General features: G+C 38.8%; 1 protein-coding gene across 1 annotated transcript; it reads right to left on the bottom strand.

The window, feature by feature from the left end:
* Positions 1–1,089: 1,089 nt before the first annotated feature.
* On the bottom strand, positions 1,090–27,831 carry WDHD1 (WD repeat and HMG-box DNA binding protein 1). The gene is made up of 25 exons (XM_066321540.1): positions 27,738–27,831; positions 26,668–26,779; positions 24,455–24,606; positions 22,380–22,491; positions 21,767–21,817; positions 20,546–20,641; positions 19,039–19,131; positions 18,026–18,132; positions 16,880–17,015; positions 16,510–16,702; positions 16,145–16,335; positions 15,360–15,544; positions 13,466–13,707; positions 12,838–12,975; positions 11,749–11,905; positions 9,938–10,052; positions 8,481–8,612; positions 7,669–7,889; positions 6,064–6,194; positions 5,354–5,413; positions 4,510–4,553; positions 4,210–4,368; positions 3,686–3,825; positions 2,555–2,690; positions 1,090–1,972 (listed from the first exon to the last, which is right to left on the bottom strand). Exons 1-25 carry the CDS (start codon positions 27,812–27,814, stop codon positions 1,772–1,774), a joined length of 3,381 nt encoding a protein of 1,126 aa, XP_066177637.1. The 5' UTR covers positions 27,815–27,831; the 3' UTR covers positions 1,090–1,771.
* Between the last annotated feature and the right edge of the window lie 122 nt (positions 27,832–27,953).

Here is a 27,953-nt window from a genome sequence, read left to right on the forward strand (position 1 = left end):
AACCACACTGGAGATGTTCAAGTTACTCTCAGAACAATCTAGTCTAGGATAAATGAAACGTTTTTCACCAAGCACAGTGATTTTTCATCAAAATGTTTTCCTCACCAGTGCAATCCCTTTTTTCCCCCAATATACCCAAATAGGCTTTACTAGCTAAAAACAAATCCCAGTCTCTGATACAGTAATATCTTCCCAAAGAATGCAGAAAAATCAGAATGATTCCTGCATTATGTCAGTACAAAAGTATTATTTATATTAAATATTACTTGCCATCCACTATCAGCCCAAACAAATAAAATGTGAAATGATAGATAAGAACTGTGGATGATAGAAGCATTGGAAGTTGTCAGGTCTTCAGGATTTTGTTTGTATCTCCCATCTCTGGTTGACATCACGACCCCCTTTTTTTTGTTTTCTCCAAAATGACCTACAGCCATTGCTAAAAGAGTCTAATAAAACCCTTCTTATAGTAAAATTTAATTTTTTTTTAGCAAAATCTCATTCAATCTTCAATCAACAGATTTCAAGGTTTAAAGTGTGTTTTGAATAGAAAGTCATCTGCCTCTTATAGAACCAAAGAATTGTCAAGGTTGTAAAAGATCTTAAAGATAATCAGGTCCAACTGATGTATTTTCAGTAGTAATCACAGAGTGGTTTGGCATGGAAAAGATCTCAAAGAGCATCCAATTCCACCCCCTGCCATAGGCAGTGACACCTTCCACTATCCCAGGCTGCTCCAAGCCTTATCCAACCTGGCCTTGGACATTTCCTGGGATCCTGGGGCAGCCACAGCTTCTCTGGGCAACATGTGTCAGTATAAAGAGGGATGAAAAAATAAAACGATGAAAGGCTGTGCAAACACAGAGGGGAAAAAAAGAATTTGAGAACTTCCCAGTCTCAGATGTTATGCTAAAAAGTTACAGTACTTTAACTGATTTTAGGAAATGTTTCAAAATTTGAGTTTGCTTCAAATACATTTATTAGACAGTGCTCTGCCTCCACAGCAGGGTAAAATGAACTGACTGCCTTAGGGCTGGGAGGTAAAAATCTGTTTACTTTAATTACAACTGCGAAGAAGACTCTACCAGCTTAAACAAAGAATCAGCCACATTTTATTTGAAGAAAGAAACATTACAGAAATAAACGCTAGAAACATTAAAAGTCCTGAGCAGTTTCTGGATTCTGCTGAGGCATGGATTGGGAAAGCACCTTTGCACAGTCTGGAATGGCTTGGCTTTGCACACCTGACCTTCCTAACTCAGCTTCTGCTCTGGTTTTCTATCCCTGCCCATATCAGGCTCTGCCACTGCCACAGATGTTGAAAATCATCTTAACACGTTGCTGGTGTTCAGCTTTCTCCCCCTCATTCCTTGAGTGTCTTACTCTCAAGGCAGTAGGGACTGTAGGAAAGCCATTATTTTGCCTCTCTAAAACCACAGGGCAGACCTTGGACATAGTTTATCCTCCCCAGAAGGATTAATCTGCATTCAGCACCCAGTATCCCTGCTATCAAGGCACACTGGGTGTACCACAGCTACACAGGGCTGTGCTGCCAGGGAACAGACTCATGAGCAGCACCTTGTAAAAGACTGTGAGAGGGGATTCAACATTCCTCTCAAAAACTGATAATAAAACACTTTCTAACAGACTATTTGGAGCCAGGCACTCTTTTTGCCAATGCTCTTCGAGCATGGCAGCCAATTCCTCAACTCAGAGGAATTTCTTTCATGAATACTTTCAGAACACAGACACTGAGAGGGCACCACTTCATTTAGCTCTGCTTGAAGGCAAAAGCTGACAATCTGTTGTTTGTGGATGCATCCAAAGGCTTGGATTTCTTGGATACATTTGTGTCCTTGGAGTTCTGCTCCTGGCTGTTTTCCACTTCATCTTCCTCAGCCGTGGGACGCTTCCTCTTTTTGTCTTCTGCTGAGTCATCGACTCTTCCTCCTTTTGCTTTCTCAGTCCACACCTTTGAAGGAGAACAGAAAACTACAGATTAAGCCACAAAACTCACCACTTTGCTTTATACACATTATTACTCTGATTCTAAGGTACTGAAATAATTCCTGTGAAGAACTAATAAGTAAGGAACTATTAAGTACAGAAATATTTCCTCCCTTTCCTTTCTTCTAACAACATTCTTCTTCAAAACTGGATTTCTTTTTGAAACTGTATTTGAAATTGAAGACCTTAATTGTCTTTCTGGAGAAATGAGAAATCCAAAAGGCCCAACAAGTTAAATTAGAACAAATTTAATCCCCAGTGAATTAAGCCTGGCTCTGTGACTTTACACTCATTCCTTTGTTATTTGTTCACTGATTGCATTCCTCTCACAAGCCTCACTTTTAAAAAGCTGCTTTTTGATATTGCTTATAATTCAGTTTAAATTTTCATAAATTATTCGTCATAGATCATGGCACAATTCAAAACTGAAATCCATAAAAATGGACAAGAGTGGAATTTCAAGAAAAATTCCTAACTGAAAATAACTCAGGAATTCACTGGAGGGGAAAAAAATATCAAACCACAGAATTAGAGAATGTTTTCTTACCATCCTTTCCTCTGATGTCAGCATTCTAAATCGACTCATGCCTTCTTTTATTACTTCTGCTTCATTCAGGTCAGGATTATCTGTCAAAATGTTTGTTCTGTTCTCCTTTAGCCACATCTGGAAACCTGTCATTGGTCTAAAGCAAGCACACAAAAATTGTCTGGTTAAGAAGATTATAGGAAAACCACATCCTCCCAAAGCAACATTTCTAAGCAGCACCTAACAGGTTTTTTTTGTTCTCAGAAGACCTCTCAGGGCAGCAGCCTCCTCTCTCCTACTGCAGGATGCTCAAAGAACATGCTGACAAGGCAAGACTAAGTCAGGCATTTTTATTAAAACTGTGATATATTTATATATATATATATATATGGAGATTAATATTCCAGTTTTAGAATGACAAAGCATAATGGTTCTCTTCCTCTCTGACAGGGTCCCATCAACCTAAAAATAGAGCACATTCATTAGCTCAGCTCATCCTTCTCACAGCTCTCCTTGCCACTTGTTGTAGAACATCATCTGTAAAGGTTAACAAAAAGAATGCCAGCCCAAATGAGTAATAATTACCTTCATCTTCCTCAGCTAAATGAAGCTTAAATGAAGCATGATTGTTAGGTAATGCAGGTTTCATGAGGATTTGGATTGTTAGGAAATACATCTGCTTCCCATGAACAAGACAGATTAGAGCCTTAGCTAGGAAGAGATGAGCTCCTCAGGGGCTTCAAGTTTTTGTTGACCTTCTCTTTTAAAAAAAACACCAAAATAAAGCTTTTACTCTTTCACATAAGACCTTTGGCTTTGAGACTTTGAGATTTTCTAGAGCTGTTGATATTTTCACTATTTTACATACTTGGAACTGACACAGCAGCATGGCTTCATTTATCAAAAGTCATTACAAGTAGTGACAAGGCAAAAATTGTTGATCAGAGCCCCAAAATTATATTTTGAACTGCTCATTTATTATTCCCTCCACATTTTTCAAGTGGGTTCACGAATGTGACAACTTGTGAACTAAACTTTAATCTTCATGTTGCATTTCTTTGGCCAGTCCAACATCTTCAGAAACAAAATAGATTTTAGACTTGCATTTCTATCAAAATTGGAATATGGCACTGAGGTGCAAGTGTCTCTCACCTTCTGTTTTCAGTGTTTTCCTGTGCAGTGACTTTGACTTCCTGGGACTCGTTTCCTGCTTTTTCTTCTCTTTCTTCCACTGTTTTTTCAGCAGGATTAGTTGCAGGTGTGCGGGGCTGGAAGAAGGAAGCTGCTAAAGCCTACAGAAATTGAGAATAAGAAAGAAAAAAGTAAAAACACCTCACTCTCAGACAACAAGTACCATGTAACCTTACAAACCCCAAGTCTTTCCTAAAGACATAATAATCACTTCCATTAATAGGGTATCTACTCCATCCAATTTCAGTACAGCAGACATTTACATTATTTAAAATAAAAGCACAAGGTTCAGTACAGAAATATTTTCTACAACTGATTTTTTTTCTGCAGTTTTATGTGCTGTAATAGCTTTTGCACTATGCTTAAATGAATTCTGCCATTCAAGCTGCTTCGCTCACAGGGTTTCATACTTGATAAAAGCCGGTAAAATTCCATTTTTTGCTCTTTCTTCACTGAAATGATGCAAGAAAGATTATGAACATTACCTGCTTGGTCTTGGGTTTGGGAGTCAGAGGCTTTATAACTGGAGGGTTCTGCTTGTTTACAGCTCGACTGCCAAGCAAAGATGTTTTCTTTGAGTATTTGGTCATATTGTCTAAAATATTTGCTGAGGGCACCACTGGGTCCTTTTTGCTGGATGACACCTAGCAAAACAAATAAATAGGTGTTTTATTTATTTTCTGTCATGTTCCCCTCCAAGGTATCTGTTATATTGGAAAAACTCCAGACAGAATCTGTTGTGATTTTCAGAGCACCGCAATCGACCCAACTGCAAAAATTCTTACCTTAAATGGATTCACTCGTCCTCGGCTGCTGGATGCAACCAGAGCTATTCAGAGGAGAGAAAAAAGAATGTAAAATGGTGTGCACTCACACATCTATCCTAATCTTTGAGGCAATGTGCACATTTTAGATGAGTAGAAAGAGACTTTAATAACCCCGTGAAGGTTATGCTGTATGTGCTCAGCTATTCTTAGTTATCAGAAATGCCACACAGCACCAACAGCTTAAAATACAAACCCAGAGGAAGACCCAGTACTTCCTCCACTCCCAAATCCGTTTCCACTCCTATTATTCTTATTCAAGGGTTGGCAGGTTGCTCGAGGTCACATTCTGCCCCTGCCTGCCCACACTCACAGTTCTACCTCAGGATTTCTCACTCTGCCTTGCAAGTAATAAATGTGCCAGTGATTAGTGAAACAAACCCACTGATCACTGTTCTCATGTCTCCCTTGTCCCTTTATGGCATAGCCACGCAGGCATTGATTCAGCATTTGGCATATCTAAGGCAATCAGAACAGTGATACAGAACATCATTAGGTAATGAAAACAGGGAACCTTTTGAAAACCTGAGAACAACCAGTGTGATCAGGCCAGGTTGGACAGGGCTTGGAGCAACCTGGGATAGTGGAAGGTGTCCCTGCCCGTGGCAGGGGGTTGGAATGAAATGAGCTTTAAGCTCCCTTCCAAGCCAAGCCATCCCATGATTATGTAAATTTGCCATTTGACAACATTGTTATGCACTAAATGTAATTAGTAATGGGAGAATGAGAATAAAAAACAGGAGCAGATATTGTGGAGAATGACAAAGGCGTCATCCTTTTATCCTGGAATAAATTATTTACTCACCAGACTTTGGAGTGATCACCTCTGCTGAGGTGACACCTTTGGAGAAATGATCTGGCTCTTCTGGAAAGAGAAAGGAGTGCATATTCAAATGCAATAAAATATTGTAGCACAAATTCTTTTTAAAAAATCGAACAGACAAGTAAAGAAGGATGGGGCTTGAGGAACCTGGGCTAGTGGGAGATGTCCCTGCCCTTGGCAGCAGGGTTGCAACTGGATGATCTTTAAGGTCACTTCCAACTCAAACCATTCTTTGATTCCATGATTACAGTAAAATTGCCTGTATTTTAAAGCATGACTTTTCATTTTCAGACAGTACAAACACTTTTACAAAACCATCTGTCACCTCTACCTAGACTTGGAGTTGTAAATTTATTTCTTAAACCTTAAGCTTATTCCTTAGTGTGCCCAGCAAACTACTCATCTATCAATCCACCTCCTGCAAGATTGGCGCTGAAACCAAAGTAACTGGTTAGAAGGTGAGCCAGTCCTTTAGGAATAAAATCAGGCAACAAGAGCAAGTCCCCCAGGGCCCCTCTAAAGGATACTGAGCACAATGCACACACAGCTGTGACACAGCAGATGACACACACTGAACTTGTTTCTCTGCAGCAACTGCAAGCACAGGCTGGAATGTGGAGCCACCTAATTCCTTATTAAGTCTGCAAAAGTTATCTGGATAACTCCCAGTCTATTCAGAGAATTTTTCTTACTCTCTTGCTGCACTTCTGGGGTTTCTTCTGCTTCCTCACAGGCATCAGTTTCTTCAGCATTTTCCACTTCTTCGTCCTGCTGAACATTCCTGCCTGGCAGCTGACCCCAGTTCGTGGCAGACCTGCTGTAACTAAAAGGAAGGAATTCAGCAGAAAGGAAGTGGTCACCAAGTTCAGAAGGAAAACTGAAACAACAGAGAGCAAGCTCATTTGCCTAATTTAGGCACTAAGAACAACTACACTTGGCACTTATGTGCATTATACCTTGATTAAACTGTGATGATTAAAGATTAATTAACACTCCATAACTTTATTGCCAGAACACTTTGCAACAAATATAAATGCAAATATTAAAGATCTTCTGTAATCTCCATGTAAACACATATACCTCCAGTATCATAAGATTGCTTTTCTGCATCCATGAATATACACACAGGTGGTAACATGGATATATAATTTCATACTGAAGGCATCAAGTTTTAACATTTAATTTGATCATTCTCTAAATTCCCAGTATAGTAGGATGTACAATTCTTGCATTTTCCTCCTAAAATTTACCAATTACCAAAATCTGTATAATATACATAAACAAAAGGCCCATTTCTTCCAACCAGAACAGTCAGTATTAGATTACTCTGGCACTAACATGAATAGCATAGTGTTTGTGATGGACTTTAACCCACAGAGTGGTTGAAGTTGCAGACATGGGATTATAGCTTCCACACACGATCCAGAAGAACAAGACAGAATATTTAGAAATGAGTTTTGACCGTGCAATTTAAAACAGAAGAATAAAGGAAAGGCTACAGATAAGTTCAGGGACTTATCACTTCCTTTTGCTTAAATAAGTCCCAAACTTCATACATAAAACTCTATCGGAAGACATTGCTTCCAACAATACTACAAAAATGAATATAAATATATACAATTATTATAAATTCAAATATGTTTAAAAAAACCCTCATAAAAATTTTTTAAAAACCCACCAAAACACACATACACACCTTTTGCCTGATCATTTTATACAAAGCAGATGCAGATTGGAAAGATTGATAGCACAAAGAGAAAAAGAATACAAAGCCAATCTGTAGTATGTTTCATAGCTCTGAAGAGCTGGGATTAGTGAGGAGGGAATAAGAGTAAATAAAATAAACTGAGATGAGATATTGAAAAAAAGGATGGGTGGAGAAAGACAGGATTTTAAGACAGGTGTGGAATGAATCAAGATTGAGAGACTGAGACAAAGAGGAAAAAAAAATTGGTGGGAGTCAAATAATCAAAGGTAGGTAAAGATGGGAAGAGAAAACTCCAGTCAGAGCAACGTAGTATTGAGGCTGCTGTGGCTCTGAGGCTGCTGGACACAGGCACACAGGAAGTGAGGAGCGGAGATATTTCCCTCTGTGCTGCTATCCTGGGACTAATGAATCCTCACAAGACACCAACAAGGATGTGCCATTCCACAAGTATAATTTACAAACAGAGCAACTCAAACTGTCCCTTCACCTACAAATACCCTGCAAACTGTGGATCAGAGAAGCGCACATCAAAACATGAACAGAGCAGTAAAAACCATCCCAGTTCTTTAGGCAGGGAAATTTGCGTTACCCAGCATTGGAGTGGTGTTGGAAAGCCTCTTCCTCCTCTTCATGTTCCTGTGCTGCTGCTGCCAGCTCTGAGGCTTTTTCCACAGCCACCTCGCTGAGGCGCTGGGCTAAGTTCAGCCTGCGGGAGCGGGAGGAGTATTTGATGGCCAAGTTCACCACGCTGGGGGTCATGAGGTCAGCCAGCTCCACGCAGCGGAACTCGCGCTCCAGCTTACAGGAAAGCTGCAAGGGAAGAAGCCTGGGGAGTCACACACCTCAACTCCACAGCTCCCCCAAGACTGCAGGAGTAGAATTATTTTGGTGGAGTGAATGAATAAAGATAAGCCACCAACAATCATGAGCTACAGATCAAAGAAAAAGCCTCATGCTGATAAACAAGATTATCTGCAGCCCACCTTTTATCAGTCACAGAATCATTAGGTTGGAAGAGACCTCGATGATCATCAAGTCCAACTCAACCCTAACCTCAACTAAACCATGGCATCAAGTGCCACATCCAGTCTTTCCTTAAACACATCCAGAGAAGGTGAATCCACCACCTCCCCAGGTAGATTGCCAATCACTAGTCAGACTCCTAATAAGAGGAATCACATCAGCTTTTACATGAGATGCCATCTCCAGTAAGTTATAGAATCATTACATGGTTTGGGTTGAAAGGAACCTTAAAGCCCCTCTCATTCCAAACCCCTGCCATGGACAGAGACACCTCCCACTATCCCAGGTTGCTCCAAGCCTCGTCCAACCTGGCCCTTAGCACCTTCAGTCTCAGAGATAAATCTCAGGGATTCTCTCTATCATGTTATTTGTACTTACAGCAAATAGCTTCATTAGAAGTTCCTGCTGTTCTTTCACTACCTGATTTTTAGCATTTTCATCAAATTCATAGCCATTTTTTGACAAGTAATCCACGTGGCCATGAAATAGAATAGAACGCCAGTACTGTTCCTGGAAAAAAGGGAGAAGGATGAGTGTTGGAATTCAGAGGGGAAAAAACAGTCCATAACACAATGCCTAATAATTTACAATCTATCTTATACACTTTTTCTTAAATGTTCCTTTCCTCTGATAATGAAGGTGAGGGGTAGACAATTCTCCTTCAGGTCAATGCCCACCAAGGAAAAGATGGATAACAGCCACACTTGCACAAACTGATCCAGTTGCCATATATGTTGAATTTCATTTATATTACAGGCTTGCAGCAGGATGAAATCTACATGTTCACCAATATACTGTCAGGATAGACAATTCTAGAACAAGTTATTTTATCTGCTGTCCCACAGCAAACTGGAAGTATCCCAGAGTAACTCAGTAAACTTAGGAGTCTATCTAAGAGACATATAAACACAAAGTATAATGCAAGTATGGCTGTTAGACCAGGCTAGCCTTGTTCAAACTAATGATAAACTTATTCAAAACCCAAATAGTTTTCATCAGATGTATTAGAATAACTTTTCTTTCCCTACACATATTCCCTCAAGCCAAATTACCAGTTCCTGGCATTCTCATCTCATTATTTTGGGTAGAGGTAGGAATGGCAAACATACTCTATCAGATAAAGAACAAAACACTTAACCAAATGAAGGAGAGTTCATTAAAAATGAGTGTGTTGACTATTGAAACTTTTTATCTACACTTCTGTCTAAGAGAATAAATTTCAAATAGCATTAAACTGTTCAAAGGCTGAGATTAAAGTTTAATGTTAATTTCTCTTTCGTGCATTACAGCTGAGCATCACAAGTTTGAAATACTTAAACCAATAAAAATTGAAGAATACAGTTATTTTTCTATAAGTTGTCCACAAGCACATCTGGCTTCAACTGGCTCTAAATAAGCCAAGCCAGAAGACTGGTGTTTCTAGTCATTATGAATTTGAATACTCAGTACATCTTTCAAAAACTCTGTTATGCCTAAAATAGTAAAACCCAGACATTTTCAAGTGCATCTTGACTGAGATTCCCAAATCTGGTATCACTAAAATAACAAGAGTGAGAAAGACTTCACTGGTCAGAAACAGATCATGTGTAAATACAACTTCCCATCAGCTCTGCCAGTTTTATTTTGTGTTCTTCTAGGAAAAGTTGTGAACCAAACCAGCTTTTTGTGGAAAAGCTCCACAAACCACTGAACCCACATAACCCCCTTGGCCACGTGTTTTACTCAGGGTTTGCACTGTCCTCTTTCACAGCAGAAGTGATTAACAGAGGCCTTGTATAATCCCCACTCCAGGGACACCTGAGCCTCCCAGCTGTGGACTCCACACCATTCCATACCTCCATCTGTCCCTTCTCTGTTGCAACTTGACAATAAGGAAGTTTAAAAGGCAGGATTGCTACAGCAGGTCGTGGCAGGGTGGGAGGGAAGCGAGATCCTTTACAGGGAATGCACCTGTGCACAGGAAACAGAACATACCCACTGTCACCAGATGTTCCACATCTAGACCAGGGCTCCTAAGCAGCAAGCTACTTTAAGAGGATTTATCCTCTGGAAAGTAGCAATTAAATTACTGGCTTAAATACAGCAATGTGTAAGATTGCATGATAAATGGTTATCTTTACATGGCAAGCAAGAAAAGATTTCAAAATCAGCAAGGCCCACACTGCTCTTGTTCACACTTTAAACTCCAGATGTGGCATGTAACACACTCTGATCTTGATCTCACAACATGTTTGATTTAACAGCTGTTACAAAGAGTAAATGCAATAAATTAAAATCAGAAAGCACTGAACAACTGAAGGCACAGACTTACTGTTTCATTATATTTAAAGGAGTAATTTCTGGTAACAATCACTTAAGCAAACCATTGACTGGGGAAGAACTGTGTTTCTTGCAGCACCAATGCAGCATTTAGAAAAACATCTGGGTTTCTAAGCTGCTGTTTTAGAGACTTGAGACAAAAAAAAAAAAAACAAAAAACAAACCAAAAAAACCAACCAGGAAGCATCAGTGTTCTGGCTATCTCTTAATTAAGGCATATGCTGTTTCTTCAACAACCCTCCCCCCTTCTTATCTTCATTATACTGCTGGCTTCGAGTAAAATGTTCTTTGCAATTCAGAGAGCAGCACTCTCTTTCTTGGAGTAGCAGGAAAAACTCAGGATGAGAGACTCACAGTTGACCATCTTATCAACGCGATGTGACCTGCACATTTTTGGTGAATTTTCTAGAGGACAGCATAATGATTTGGAGGGAGAAACTTGCAGGGAAGTGACATTTAAACATAGATATCAAATTATTTCCCTTATTCCAAAAAAGCAGAGTATTATGTAGAATGCCACATAGGTTTAAATAAAATGCAGTCTTCCACCAAACTCTACAGTTGTCCATAATTAGTAAAGTAAGAGAGTCTAAATTTCAGTAAAATATGTGAGGCGATGGATTCTGCCCTGGTAGGAAGGGGACACAGACCACTGAATTAAAAAGGCTACAAATAAAGCTTAGCAACAAGATGTCCAGCATGCATGTCACACTAAAGAGAAACAGTTATTTAGACACACCAGTATAACATTTTATAAAGAAATTGTTAACTTTCAGCTAAATATTTGAGCAATTTTACATCCAAAATGATTCTTCAAGGCCACAGCTGAAATAGTAATATAATAACAGACATCTCTGATTTATCTATTCTAATGATGTAGATGAGTTATGTTATAGGTCTGAATTCTTTCCAAAGTGGAAAAAAAAAAATCAGGGAGGAAAAAAGATACCAAGAACCCCAAAAAGTTGGGAAAAAAAAAAAGAAAAAACAATCAAAACCACCAAAAGCAGAAGTAGATTTCTAACAGCCACCATAACTTTAGAGAGTTTCTCTAGAAAAATGCAGTTTTATGAATGTGTCAATAAAGTACCCACACACTTCTGAGTCAATTAATCAGTTACAAATTATAAAACTCAAATGAGTTACTCAAAACCAGTTTAATAATGAATCCTCCATGCAGAATTCTATTTGGGGAATTACCATTTGCTGTGCATATTTACCAGGCACCTGTTTCAGCACCAGCTGAACTTTGCAGTTTCTCTCTGTAAAAAGGGATTGAAAAGGGATTCTCTAGCATTGAAAAGCGTTTCCTTGTGAATTATCTGACCTGAGCTGCTGGGGATTTTCATGGATGCCAACGACCCAGTAATGATCATATTTCCCTTTGCAATGCTCTCTGGTGTTGCACACTGGAATCCAAGTGTTCCCAAGTCCTCGGTTCAGCATCCGCACAATTCCCTCAGAATCCACGTAACAAGGGGTACCTGTTTGTTACAAATGAGAGCATCTCCTCTGAACAGGCAGCAAATTCCAACCCAGCAAGGTGGGAGTGCTGGATCCAGTTGGGAAATGATGGTTTACACGTTTCAGATAGGACATCCTCTCTCCCAAACACAGCACAAATTAGTTTGGGAAAGGCGATTTCCTTGGAAAGGTGCGCCACCTTCTGTCAGCCAACACCACTGCTGGGCAACTGACAGGTTCAAAATTAAAACATTTCATGGACAAATCGAATTTATAATGCTTGGGCAGATTCCCAATGGAAATCAGCTATTATACAATTACTTTTTATATTTATTATAAAAGATCTTCCCAAGCTACCAACTTCAGGGTGTTGGGGTGCTCTTATGGTGTGTTAACACAGTTTATTTCTTTTGGCTGAGCAGGAAAACGAATCAGGAGAATGAGTTCTGATAACATTTGAATGGGAAAATAGTAAAGATTTCTTGCAAATATATTAAAAGAATAGAAAAATAGAATGTTTTTTCTTGTTGAGGAGACTGGAAGAAAAAATCCAATTCCCAAGACTTATATTATTGAAAGGGCATTAATTAGCCAAACTTCTCCATAGAATAACAGGATGGTTTGGATTGGAAGGAATGTTAAAAATGGGATAATGGCAAGTGTCTCAGCGGCAGGGACACCTTTTACTATCCCAGGCTGCTCCTAGCCCCGTCCAGCCTGGCCTTGGACACTTCCAGGGATCCAGGGGCAGCCACAGCTTCTCTGGGCACCCTGTGCCAGGGCCTCACCACCCTCACAGGGAAGAATTCCTCCCCAATATCCCATCTAATCCTGCCCTCTGGCAGTTTGAAGCCATTTCCCCTTGTTTTGTCCAAAGTCCCTCCCCAGTTTTCCTGTAATCCCCCCAGCAGTGTCAATATTTCACAACACCTCTCATGCAGGTGTTTCATACCTTCAGCAGAGAATCCAACCCACATCAAATAGGATCTCCTTGTAAGGGAAAGGGGATCTCCATGCAAAATTTGTCTTTTCTTCATTCCTAACTCCATCAGCTGTACCCCAAGGCACTGGTCCCCATCAAACCCAGTACCTAGGAAAGAAGTTGTTCAATGACTGTGTTAGAAAATAGAAGAATCAGGTAAAGTAGTTATGAATCAAAAATTAATTCTAACACAGCATTACCCATGGATACCACTATCAGACATTATTTGATATTTTGGACACACAAGATGTGCATAACAGCTTCCTTAATTTCCTGTAGTAATTCCTTCTGGCACATCTGAAACCCAAATTCAATATATTAATTTCACTGTTGCAAAATTCTCCCCTTCCCCACAGTTTAATCTCAGCATCCCAATATCAAACACAGGCTCTGCTCTCAGAAGTCTCAGGCCCATGGGTTGTGATGGATGTGCTTGTAAAGGCATCACCCAGAAGAGGAAAAGGGGAAACACCATGAAGAAAAGAAGACGAAAACACTCTCTGGTGATTACAAACAAATTAACCAGTGTGCGAAGCCAGCAAGAGGTGAGGACTGACAACAACCCCAGTTCAAAAAAAGACAAAAGGGAGAAAACTACCTCTGTGATAAACAACCATCAGCTGCTCTCCATGTCCTGCCATGGCCACCACAGGGCCTGGGAGGCTGAAGATCTCTTTCTGAACACCCCCAACTGTGAACACACGAACCAGCAGGGCAGTGGTGGCACAGGCAGCCCAGCCCTGACCCAGACAGATGGCCTCAATCTCTTCATCCTTTGGCATATCCACGGTCCACTCCTTGTTGGTATCCCAGGAGCCAAAATGGATGCAGTGGAGCTTGCTAAGGCAGAGACAAAGAACCAATAAACATCTCAACATGAAGAAAATACAATATCTGAAAATTCACCAGTATATTAATTTTTATCAGAGATCTCTGATGGAACTATAGAGGGCACTACAAATTTCCAGTGGTCATTTGCAAAGGTGTTGCTCTTATTTTTCAAAAACTGAAGAGGCAGCTTGACCTCCAGAACTGTAGATTTAAAGCCCCTAAAGCCTGAAGCAGAAACAGTCAAAAGGTCTTAGAGGAGATATTTTAGATGGAAGCAGGTAAATGTCCTCCTTGGCACCCTGAATGTCAGCCCTCATTAGCAGTCAGTCATGTTATACTATCTTTCAAAGGGAAAACATATTTAAAACTTCAGTCCTTAATAACTGAAAACTGCCTATGACTAATCCACAGACATTGTGTCTTTTGAGAGGTTACCCATTTTCATTGAGAAAAACACTGACACTTTCAAAATCAGACAACCAATATATAATAAATAATATTTTAAAGGGTGCTTTTCAACTTAACACAAGGCTGTATGTGTGAAAATAAGAAGAAAGCTCTTTCTTCAAGATATTTCCACAGAAACCAAGAATAAAATACTATTGAAATTGTTCTTAAATGCAAGAACAGAGTTTAGCTGGCCCAGCTGCTTAAATCTTCCTGTGGTTTTCATAAACTTGTGTTCTTCTCACTTGAAATTCTTATGGGTATCTCCCAACACCTCCTTAGCAACAGTGTGAAAAGAAATAGCTGAACCCTTATGATTGATCTTCGATCTGAGCAGACTGAGAAACTATTGTTCATGTTTACTACTCCCTTTTAGCCTGCCTATGTGTAAACTTTCCAATATATATACATTTGGAAAAGGAATTAAAAATAACTTCTCAATTAACAATTTACATTTTTCAATACTCTTGAAGTCTTCAAATAGGTGGAAGCTCAAATACTCCTTGGAAAGTGGTCCCATAAATAAAAAAAGCATGATTATAACCCAAAAAGTTCAAAAGCCAATAATAAAAGCCGAAATATTTGCAACAAGTTAAAAGCAGCTCCCTTGTGGTGGTTTAGCCCTGATGTGAGTTTTTTTCCTAAAAAAAGTTGTAGCAGATACTGACAGCTTAGTTGACCAATTAAAGAGTTAGATACACCTCTGGAAAAATACCCATATAAATCTTGAACATGTCCAAGCCAAGCTCTTTTCCTTCCAGTCAGCGACAGGTAACAAGGTAACAGGTAAGTTCACACCCACAAAAAACCTGCCCTAAGTTATCAGTAGAAGAAATTCCATAGTAAACTTGAAAGACTCCTCTCCTAAAAAATTAATAAAAACCTATATTCAAATAAAAAACTAGCTGAAAATCACAAGTTTTGTCTATATGTTGTTTGCAAAAAAGTAAACACTTGTGGGAGGAAGGGAAGGATTTTGAAAGTTTCATTTTTTCCCCTCCCCTTTTCTTCTTTAGTGTGTGTGTTCATAAAACTTACCTGTTTACTTTTAAGTTAAACCTGTCTTGCCTTTTTCTCCCAAGTCCTATCTCCCAGAAAAAACCCAAAAGTAGACACTCAAACCACTACACTAAATTTAGCAAAACAAAAATTCAGCGAACATAAAACCACCACCAGCCCTATTACGGGTTTTGGAGAGCAAGGCCACGACTTACCTCGCAAGTTCCTCTGTACTCTCACAGGCCAGCAAAATGGCTTCAGCAGAGAGGTCAGCCATGGTGTGGCTCAGGGAGTTGGGGAGGTGTGTGGCATGATGCACAGAGGTGTCGTGGAACTCGATGTCGATGGCATTGTCCTGCTCGTCGTTGTAGCAGCGAATGATCCCAACCGAGTTCCACACCTGGCAAAAGGAACCACACACACCCCAGAAAAACCCCCATCAAATCAAATGCCCTAAATCCATCAGATATACTGCCCTAAACCAGCCTGCTGTAAGGATTTTATCTGAAACCAGAGTGGGTGGCAGGCTGGAGAATGACTGAAGACCTGTGTAATCAGGATTTGTGGTTCCTAAAACAGCTGAATTAGGCAGAAAGCAGGTTCACTTTCACTGCTCAGCCATCTTTCTCCTTACCAAATTAAGTGTAAAGAACTTGCAGATAGAAAGAAATAGTGAATGATTAACATACAAGTCTTAACAGCACAAAAATATCCAACTAAAAAGGAATTTTAAAAGGATTTGCTAGAATTGGGTAGCACGGGTACAAAGTGCGTAGCTTGATTGCATCTTAAAGCAAACTATTTATTCCTAAAGCAACTGAAATGTAAACCAAAACAGTATGGGGTCCTTGCTTGAAAACAAAGCTACTTTCCATTATCTAGCTTCACACTCTAAAGTATTAAAAAAAAAAAAATCTTGGATTAGATTAAAACTCGACATGAAATGGACAATATTAAATATAAAAGAAGCACCTAAATCTAAATAACCACACAGATTTACCATGAATCGATGCATGAGGTGTACAGGAGTGGAGCCAGACTGGAAGGGCTTTTGCCTGGGGGTTGGCATTGGCCCATCATACAAAGGCTGTTGTGTAGATGATGGTGGCAAAGCTGAAAAGCCACCAGTCTGATCATCACCATAATCCTCCTTCTCAAGAAGACCAGAACCAGCTTTTATCAACCCAATATCTAGAAGTTAATAAAAAACAAAAATCTTACACACGGTATTACGACAGAATATAGGCTAAAAAAATTTAAAACAGTCAAGATTTCTCTGGAAAAACAAAGCAGAATATATCTCAGAAGAGGATGCTAAAAGATTATCCCAGTAAAAGAGCTCTGGAAAATAAGTTCACTGTGTACCTAGTGAGTTATCATCATCATCATCAATCACTGCCCGTCTCACATGGCCTGGGGGTTGCACAAGTTCATCAGCATCATCCTCATTATCTCCAGTTTTTGGGGAAGAAGGTGGTTCAACCATATCCCCATTTAAATAATCATCATCATCTCCATCAAACAGATCATTGTAGTCTTTGGCCACTGCACTGGCAACCTACAACCAGATTAGCACAAAACTTCCTTTGGATATGGAACTCAAGAAATAAATTAACACACAAGAGGGAACTTGAAAAGCACAAAACAGTGTTCCATATAACTTATAACCTAAATAATGGTCATAATTAATAATTGTATAATATAATTAATTCAAGAAGTCATTGGTACTGAGCACCTTGTCATTTGGCTTCTCTACATCACCAACATTTTCCAACAGCCCCAGATTTCCTTCAGTGTCTGTGTAAGCAATTTGCTTATATTTAGGGTGCCATGCCAGTCCACAAATTGAGTATTTTTTCTCATGCTTCATCCTAAAAAGAAAATTAAAATAGTGGATTTTAGTAAGCTCCTCAGGACAGAACCTTTCCCTCCAAGAGTTATTGCAAAAAGTGGTAATTTTTATTACTATAAGAAAGTGATATTACACATAATAAGATAATTAATAGGTCACCTTCAGAGTAAATAGCTGCCCTAAAAATAGAGCAAGTCTTCCTTTTCTATGAAGAAAATAATTTAAGGTTTAAAAATTAATCAGAATCATATTCTTAAAACAACATCTTCCTGATACACATTTAGAAGACAAAGGAACTCCTTAGCAATCATTTATTCCAGAATCATCCAGTATTTGAAAGAACATTATTTGTTTCTCTTGAATAAATGGATAAATTAATTTTCTATCTTTTCCACCTTTTATCCTTACAAAAATCATCCCATTAATTACGTACATAATAATAATTACATAAATAATAATTATTAACATTACTAATGAATGTCTGTAATTCTTAATTGCAGTTACAATCATGTTTCTTACACAGAATATTCAGATAATCCTCTTTTTCTCTACCTCATTTAAAAATACCTTTGATTTTAATTGGTGGGAATATTTAGGGGTTTTTTAAGAATTTTAATTAACCAAATTGCAATTTGCCAGTCTGTCCTTTTTGGCCTACAGGTGAGGATGTCTGGCTGACTGACCTGTGCTTCCCTCTAGAAAACATGTTACTGGGGTCAGGGATGCGAGAAAAATCTGTTTCCATCAAAGCTATCCTTTAATCAATCATCAGTTTCAAAAATAATAACAGATACACACAGAAAGACAGATTCTGAGATTTGAACAAAATCCACATTCAAGCCCCTTCTCTAAGGTACCTGACAGGTTAAACCAGAAAATCCTGTAAATCTCATCAGGGTTTTTTTTTTCCAAGAGGCAGAGTTCTTCATTTGCACAAAAAAAAAAAAAAAAGTGTTACAGAAAAGATTATAAAATTCTATTTTGAGAAAAAGAGATGAACTTGAGGATTTATGGAACAACACTGAATACCTCTCTATGCACTGCTGGGTTTCCACATTCCACACCACTATATTCCCATCCACACTTCCAGCTGCCAGGAATTGCCCACAAGGAGACCAGACCACAACATTCAAGGGCTAAGGAAAAAAAATCCAAACAAATAATAATAAAAAGTGACCAATGCATGTACAGCATTCCTATTCTGGAGATAAAACAGACAGGTGTTCTGGAATAAAAATATAATAATAATTCTAGCAGACCATGTCCAGCTTCCTGTATGTGGGCTGGGGTTAAGCAGCTCTTTTTCTTTAAAAACTATTATAAAAATGTCTGCTTTAAAAAAAACCACTCCTTAAGATAGCACACCTATTTTTGTCTCAGAATATGCATCTTCTGTCATTAAACAGTGCCATGAGGCCAAACAAACCCCAATTCTAGACATGCAGAAAGAAGCATTTTGGAAATTCAGCACTAAACATAGCTTTATTTATATTGAACTTAATACAGTCCCATAAATTAAAATCCAAGGCTGTGTGTTCTGCATCTTAATAACACTAGAAGGTTGTTCTCTTCAACGCAAAGATTCCCAAGTACATGACGAGGCCAAAAGAAAGAAAGTGGCACAGTCAGGTCAACTAAATTTCAGCTCAATAAAATATAAAGTGAACAACTGACATCTCTGCTCTGTACGGAAATAATATTTCTGACATTTTCTCTAAAAAGCTCTGTATTTAGAGCAATTTGTGAAAACAGATGTTCTTCAGCTGCAGTGGGTGAGTCACTGGGAGACTTTAGAGACCTGGTGGGTTACTATAAATGAAAAAAGGGAATCAGAGTCACATGAAGGTGTTTGACACCACTCAGTATCTCTGCCCTGTTTTCCAACAGAAAGTAACAGGGTCAGAAATGAAAAAGAAAATGTGAACAATCATTATCTAGAGAAGGGGGGGCAAGGGAAGGGAGAGATACTGTGCAGAAGACAATTTCTAGCAGAATAACATTTAAATGACAGTATTTAACAAGCCCCTGGTTCCTGCACCTACCTGTGTGATAGAGGCATCTGACAGATTGAATTGACTATCCCAGGTTTCTCTTCTGAACAGTTCAACAACTTTATCTACAGGAACTGCCAGCAGCTGCTCAAAGGAAAAAATATTACACAATTTAGAACAAGTTACCTGTCAAACAGAACACTCAAACAGCACAGATCCCTCATTCAGAAGCCTCACAGATGTGACTGCCTCAGGATTTAACAGCCCTCTAACATCCCAGCCATGCCAACTGAGAGAGGAAGCTGAAGTAATTTAAATTACAAGGTTCTTTAATTTCCACAGGCAACAGAGCAAAACATGCCTGTTTTTACTGTAATCTTCATTTCCTTCTGGCAGAAAACTGCACCTTAAGGTTATTAGTTCTTATTTAGCAAAACATGACACACACACACATCGTTTTCAATGCGCTGAGCACAAGGCTTAGGTGATTCTTTACCCTCCCTCCCCAAACTCCTTTTGGTCAGGTTACAATTTCTCAATACATCTGATTTGAAAAGCTGACTCCCAAACCAGCTCACTTCTTCCATAAAACTACATAAATGTTACTGGCTGGTTATTTCTTTAGGATTTCTTTTATTAGGATTCTAACCATTTGCTTTGTAAGAGAAGCAAGACAATTGCTTACATTTCAAATATGTGTGTGTGCATGTGTTTGTGTGAAGAATTAATCTAAAAATGCAAAGTATTTGGTTTTATGCAATATGGATATTGAAACAATTTGTAATGAAGGTGACATTCACTTTTCTATGGAAAATTGATACATAACACTGTCATAACAGCAGGGATTTTGAAGAATTATGGAATTTTTAAAGTTGGAAAAGACCTCTAAGGTCATCAGGCCCTACCATTAACTTGGCAGTGTCATCTTCACCACTAACCCACGACCCCAAGTGCTACATCCACACAGCTTTCAAATCCCTCCAGGGATAGGGACTCTACCACTGCACTGGAAAGCCGTGCCAGGTCTGACAACCCTTTTGGTGAGGAAATTACCCCTAATATCCAATCTAAGCCTCCCCTGATGCAAAGTGAGGCCATTTTCTCTTGTCCTGATGTTTGTGACCTGGGAGAAGACACCAACTCCCACCTGGCTACACCCTCCTGCAACTTTGATCTTCAAGTGAAAATAAAGGGAGCAACTTACTGAGGAAATATTTACTGACTAGTAAATAATTTACTTAAAGCAGAGAAGGGCAGTACTCTTTTGATGCTCTGTTGTGAACAATTTGATTACTTCCCTCGTGTACACTGTTCCTTCCTATTCAGAACACCAAGACTGTTTCATGCTGGTTAGGGCTGACAGCTGGACTCCTGCCAAACTCAGTCTGGAGCTTAAACACGGAGCCATTTCCAGCTTTGTATGTTTCCTAAAAGGGAACTTCACCCAATTTTTTTCCTTTCTCCCAGGAGGTGCAATTTGGGCTTGCCCAGATTGAATTCTACCATTGGACTCAGAGGCAAGAGAAGGCTTAAGATGTGATAAAACAACGTCACTTACCTTGCCAGTTCCAGGTTGCCAGGCAAGCCTGCAGATTGATTTAGCATTTATCACATCATTACATTTCTGCAGCAGCAGCCAGCTTGTTGTGCATGTCTGAAAAAGAAAAAAAAAATTAAAAATAAGCTTTTTTAGCTCAGCAAAAATCTGTTGTTTAGTACAAATTCTTAAAGGAAAAGAGTGGGGGAAAAAAACCAAAAGGAAGAAATATATCTGAACTGAAATAATCTCTTCCATCAAAATACAGTAGTACATACTGCCTTGAAAGTACTTTGTCAATGTAGCCCTGAAACTATTTTAATGACAATAAAACTACTTGTAACAGAAATAAGATCACAGAACATGCATTTTTAATCAAGTACAGAACAAATGAGCTCATCTATTTTTAGGTTATAGAGAAATGTGGCCAAAAAGCATTTGTCAAACCCAGATCAACTGCAGCAAGGTGACATACAGCAGCCTGAATATGGTCTCAGCAGCATAAAGAATGAATGGCTCTAATCTCAAATCACAGCAAGATTTATGCATCAAACTGCCCCAATCCTGGAACATTTTCAGTACAATTTCCCCAGAAGGCACTCACTGTCAGTCTGGAACATGAGATTTCACACAACTATGCTTCTGTCTTAAAAAAAGTAGCAAGCCACAAGTGTGGGGGTATATTATCAACTGTACTTACAGGAATAATTCCACAGGGATTCTTACTCCAGTCACTGGCATTTAGCACTTAGCAAAACTGATGCCATATCCAAATGCAGGACTGCCTTATTAAAGCCTTCACCTAAAATTCTCAAGTTCCTTAGAGTTCTAAGAGCAGAGGTTAGATGTGTTTACTACACTGACTAAATTGTTTACAATAATAAAAATTCCTCAGTCTTGAAAGCAGCGAGCTGAAATTCTGAAATGAGGAATCTGCTGTCAGTTGCTATCCTCATTTTGTCCTTGGCACTTACAGTGTTGGCCAATTAGGAGAGATGAACGGAAGGAATCAGGGATTTCACAGACAGGAAGAACAAAACACAGCACCCAGGCAACATTTCATAATCAGGTTTTGGAGTTTCTCCCAGAAGCAGATACAAGTATTCTGTGAAGTGTAGCTAGATTTCATCCTCAAAAGGAAAATCCTCCACCAAGAGGGTTATTTCAGTCCAGCTCTTCTTTGCTGTCTGTGAAATCCTGGATTGCTTAGGAAAGATTTCACATGGAAAGGGCAGTCTTTACCTGATCTGCAAGGTTCCAGACTCTGACAGAACCGTCACAGCTCGCTGAGGCCTCGGTAAGAGAATGGAGTAAACAAATTAATAATTAAAGACATAGAGAAATTCATGTTACAAAATGGAAAAATCTCTATAACCAATGCCACAGACACAGGATACACGGGCAGTTTTAAAGAGAAAGCCTCCCTGTGTAAACCAGTTTAAGCTTTAAAACTTTCCAATGCTGTCATCTTGATAATTGTACTCAGCTCCAAGCTGTTGTAATTACAAACCCTCATACTTCAGATGAGCTATTTATTTGCAAAAGAGGGTCAAAATTAATATTAAATTTCTTTAGTGAGGCACCTTTTCTCCTCTAAATCAGATTTCAGAAGAACACAGCCAGATGAGTAAAGACTAAGTTCTCCTAGGAGGCAACAAGTTGTTACAGACTCCATCACCAGCAAGGTCAGATGAAATCAAGTTGTTTCATCTGCCCAGTCGCTGGTCTTTTTTTTTTTTTTTTTTTTTTTTTTTGTAAAAACTACATTTTAAATTTTATTCTTCCCCAGGGAAAATGAGACTCAGAGCAGAAAGCAAATGAGAAAAGTTTTTTTTGTTTTTTTTTTTTTTTTTACCAGGTAAACATCCTTGGGGTCAAAAGACAGGCTTAAAACAGGAGCATCGTGTCCTCGGAACGTTTTCTGCTTGCTGCTATCAGTCACCTCCACAACTTTGATCATAAAGTCACTGCAGATCACAATGACATAAAATTGTTAACATTGGTTGCTATTTACAATGACAAGCTATGTTTTTACGGCAATAAAAATTGGGCATTAAATATCTTTTGAGGAAGTTACAGCTCTCAACACTACATGATGTAATGAAAAATGAGAATCTTGAGGATTGTTACAATAGGAGTCAGGCCAGACTGTTTTTATCAGAAAATTATTTTTGTTCATGTCAAAATTCATAAAATATGGTTGTTTTTTGAAGAAGATATTATGCACACACAGACCATATACCTCTTCAATATAATATTCTACATGATCTAATAAAAATCTCTGCTCAGATACCAGAGAGCTGATGATTTAAAAACAACTATCTGCTGAGTAGGACCCATATTCATTACTATAATTATTTGGCCAGGTGGCTTTTAAGAAAACAGATGTTGCAAGTAGTTTATTTTGTGTTACTTTTTAACAGGACTTTTAAGACTGTTGAGTGTATCAGATACAGTAAGAGAATTTTCACTATTTCATTCCTTCTTCCAAAATTGCAGCCACTGCTGCAGTTTAACTCAAAATATCAATCCTAACTACTAAGACAAAGAGCTGCTGTGATAAACTTCCAGTACCACTCCCCCTCAAACACCATTGCAATACCCTCAGGAATTTCATTTTAGGATTTAATTCTATAGGGTTAACCATCACTTTTAACCTTTTTCATGTAGTTCATGTGAACTTTGACAGCCAGTTGGATGTTAAATTTATATTCAGCTGAAGTTTGGAGATTTCATGTAAAAATGGAGAAATCTGTTACAAATAAAAGCAATTCTTCTCAGCTGCACTCCTTCACTTCATGGCTTTCACCATTGTCCTTTAGTATGACACAGAAGACCTTACTGAGGGGTGGCCTGACAGTATTGTGAGCTCTTTTTCCTAAAATTGTGGGAGCCCCAGCCAGGCTGCAGGAGTACTGGGGGGGTTATAAAAGTTTTAGAAACAGCAAAGAGTTTGCTGTGTGCCTAATCTCTCTAATCAAAGCTGGATCCTGGAGCAGAGCTGTTCTCTCAGAAACAAGCACTGGAAGAGGGCCCAAAGCCATGATCCCTGTCAGATTTGGAGATTACAGTGGTTACTGCCCAGCCTCCCAGTTTTGGTGGAGCTGCTGCCAGAGCTCACAGTCCAGCGTGTTCATCTAAAATGCTTTTCTGGTTCAATTCACACTTAGAGGAGTCAGGAAGCAGATCTCTGCCATCTTCCCTGTGGAGCAAAATTCCAGAAGAGAGGCAAGCAGACAGCCTGAATTAGCTATGACTGCCCAAAGAGTTCACCAAATCCAATTAAGAATCACTCAAGCCTTAAATACATGAAAAAAAAACCACAAAAACCCCATTGCCTGCTGGCTATTTTGCCTCCTCTGTTAAAGGACTAGAGTATGTTCTGTAAAAGTACACGTGCTGCCCTAAGAAAAGAACTAAAATACATATTAAATTCTCCTCAGGCAAGTCTTGGAAGTGTCATCTGTTATTGTTTGGCAGATCAGTGATGCTTATGCCAGAGAATGACTCAAAGCTCTCACACAAATCAGAACCAATCTAACTTGTAGATGTGCACATTCATCTGCAGCTCCATGATCCTGAGCAGTTGGGACATCATCCTCAGCTCCTCGATGAGAGGAGACATCCATAAGGGTGAACACTTGTGCTTGAGACTGAGAGCTGAAAACACTCAAGCCTCCTAAAGAAAAGAAATTTCACAACACCAGACTTCTATATAAAACTACTTGGTGGATCAAGTATCTCCTAGTGCATTGTTTCCTAAACTCCTCTTCATTCCTCTCTTCCCTCCACCCCCTTGAAGGCATTTTCCAACCCTTTACAGCCCTCAGAGGTTTGTGGGTTCATGCCTTCACTGATAACAAGCAGCCAGTGAGGAATTTTCCAGATTCTGAAGGCCTGCAGGGCTTTTCCTCATGGTGCTCACATCACCTGGATCCAGCAGCAACTCTGGTGCCATCAGGACTAAAGGTGAGGTGGTTGGCGTGCATGGTGAAACGAGTGAGGATCCCATCCGGAGCTCCCTCAGGAAATGTGTGGATCTGGACAGTGTTGTTGGACACTGCTGTGACCAGCTTTCCATTCTGACAACAAAATCAGCCATAAAATCTGTCACTTACATACAACACATTTATGCCACAGAGACAAAAATCCCACTCTGATGTCCCAAATATTTTGGCGGATTAATTTTATTCATCCCAAAAAGGTCTGACAGTAAGAATAGTAAGGGAAATGCTCTTTAACTTATATTTTTTTCTGCCCGAAAATACAGACAAGCATAGTAACTTTAATCATCTATCACTTTAACCAAACTAACTTGCATGCTATTTAGATTCATCTGCTGCAGTATCAGGAGAGGGCACCCTTGGACTGGAATTCTCAGTTAAATGCCACCAGGGAAAGATGAGAAGTTCATGAACTATAGCTCAGTTCTTTGCAGAAAACAGAAGGCAGATGTTTACTAAAAATTAATCCAGATTTTAAAAAGTGCAAAACAAAAGAAATAATTATCCCATACTTGGAAAATAACACCTCTTCGAGTGACAATACTACTCTTCAGTAGAACACAGTAGTAAAACTTTAAAATAAATATAAAGAAATGCCTTATTTTCTCTTTTATTGTGTGTATTTTGGGGGGGAGGCAGTATTGTGGTTGGGTTTTTTAGCTGAAGTGTGTAAAATTATAATAAAAACCCTGAAGGTAAAGGAAGCAGCAGTCAGTAGTGAACAACCTAAAAAAATAAGAGATTAGATTTCTTACCTAGATTACATTAACATCTCAGAATATCCCCTCATGACATTTCATTAATGAAGAGTGATTTTTGAAAAAAGGATTTCCTGACATTTAAGTCTCCCACTGTTTAAAAATAAAACATCCCTCAAAACCAGAGCACCTTTTTTAATTTTTCCCAGGATTTTTCCTCATCTATCCTTTAACAGTTTTAGCAATTTCTGTCTCTGTCACTGATTTGCTAAGAGAATCCTTTTAAGTCACCTAACTTGGTTTGTGAAACGACAATTAATGTGATGGAAATCTACAGCAAAATACTCTAAAAATCAATGATGGAAACAGATTTTACAGTTATTGAGGAATATATATATGAGGTGTTTTAAAAAGGAAATAAAAAAAATAATTCAATTAAGGCAGTAGTTCTGAAAAGAATTTCAAATAATAATTCTTATAATGCAATACAAATATGTTAACACTCATTTCTTTCCTCTTTCATACTCCTCTACAAAATTACAAGTAGTCGAAAAACAATTTGAAAAATTCTCTTTACCACTTCCAGATTAAATACACAACATTTGTAAAACTGATGTAAGCTTCTGGAAGTCTTCTCTTCTAAAATTGCCACAAAGACAATATTTTGGACCCACTGTGATTAATGTAATATTAAAAAAATGGACATGAAGAAAAAAATGTGACAATTTTCAAGCTAAGTACATAAACATGCAGAGTAAAAATAATTATTTTCTATTATGTAAATCCTCTTCTCACTTTGGGGACACTGGGTCAGAGGCATCTTTAGGCCAAACAACAATTTTGAGAGTGAAACATCAACCAATTATTAAATTGCTAATCCTCCAAACAACAACTGGATATTGGTTTTAGTCTGGGCTTGAAGTCTCAAGATCGAGGTTCATCAGCTTGTGAAGGAAAAAAAATATTTTAAAAAAGTGTTACTAAACCATTACTCACTTTGTGAGAACAAGTTTTGATTAATACAGATTATAATTCCTTGGGCTTTAATACAGGCCCACATAAAATGACCTCTTGGCTTTTCTCCTAACACTTGATGATCACATCCTATGCTGGGAAAATTCTTGCAACTCACATGGTGAGAAAACACTGAAACAGCCTGAAAAATCCACTGCATAATTAGCTTAATCTGCTGGGTTTGTTTCTCAGAAAGGAGATCAAAGTCAGAAATTAATGTAACTGAACGTGAAGGAAGAGGAGGGGCAAAACTATTACAAAAGTTTAGCATAAGTGATAATTCCCCTACAGCTGTGTATGGGGTAGAATGATTTGTCAGAGGTAATTCTCGTTTATTGCTACCCACAGAAGCAGCATCCCCTGAGCTGGCAAATCCACAATCTGTAAGAAAATCCACAAGTATGAGGAGTTGTGTTAACATCCCTACCTTCAGAGCACACGAGAAGGCCTTTTCTCCCACATTAATGGACTTTGGATCATCATCATCCAGGTTCTCCCAAATCCTAACATCTCCATCACTGCCACAAGTCACAATGCAGCTGTGGAAAGACACAGGATTTGTTAACATGCAGGAATCTGCATCCTTTTTTAAGCATTTGGTTGTGATGCCAAACGAGGTTTTTTGTGGTTTCAAGAGATTGTTACTAGACCATCTCTTATGAACAGTTTTGCAATGATAATGAACTTAGGAAAGGAATAAAATAATATGGACTTTAACCATAACCATATGTAAGGTGTATCCTTTGAGTTTGAGAGGGCCTGGGTTTTTTTTTTTTTTTTTTTAGTTTACTTTTTAGTCTATAAAAAGGTAATACTAAATATATAGTTTATAATTATACATTCAAGAACTAGCACAAGGAAGAGATAAAAATATAGCAATCTCAGTATTGCATTCCTTCAAATATATTTTTAATTTCTTAGTGCATACATAAACGTATTTACTCCCACATTACACTGGCTTCTGCTAAAATCTATGAAGTCACTCCCATATAATGTTCATATAGAGTTTTTATATATATAATACTTACTATATATACATACATGGGGATATATATATGCTTACATTTAAGTTATAAATCAATCACTTCTAAACTCAGAGCACCTAAATATGTCACACAGCCAGTTCTCAGCACAGGCAAAACCCAAAGGATTTCTTGGACCGTTCCAGGCCGTAAATCCATCCCAGAATCTCACACAGTGGTGGTTGATATAGAACCTTACAAAACCATTAAGATTGAAAAAGCCCTCTTAGATCGTGGAGTCCAACCATTCCCCCAGCACTGCTGAGGTCACCACCAATCCACATCCCCAAGTGCCACATCCACAGGGCTTTTAAATTCCTCCAGGGATGGGGACTCCACCACTGCCCTGGGCAGGCTGTGCCAATGACTGTCCACTCTTCCAGTGACAAAATCATTGCTAATAACCAACTCCTGGGAAAGCATTGAACAGGAATAAGCCCATCCCTCTCTGGGGCTCTGGGAATGGGGCTGTTACCTGCCGGTGTCATCAAAGAAGACGTCAGTGTGCCCCTCAGTGTGGCCGTACCGCATCGGCTTCTGCATTGATGGCATCTTTGCTCCCACCTGTCTGCTCATGGAGAGGAAAAAAAAGGAGAAATAACATCAGTTAAAAGGAAACACTTCAGGAAGAGCATCAGGTGGGGTGACAAGGTGAGAGCTGTGGGGACAGCCACCCATTCACCCACCTGCA

The sequence above is a fragment of the Sylvia atricapilla genome, chromosome 6, assembly GCF_009819655.1.
Source record: "Sylvia atricapilla isolate bSylAtr1 chromosome 6, bSylAtr1.pri, whole genome shotgun sequence".
NCBI classification, from domain to species: domain Eukaryota; kingdom Metazoa; phylum Chordata; class Aves; order Passeriformes; family Sylviidae; genus Sylvia; species Sylvia atricapilla.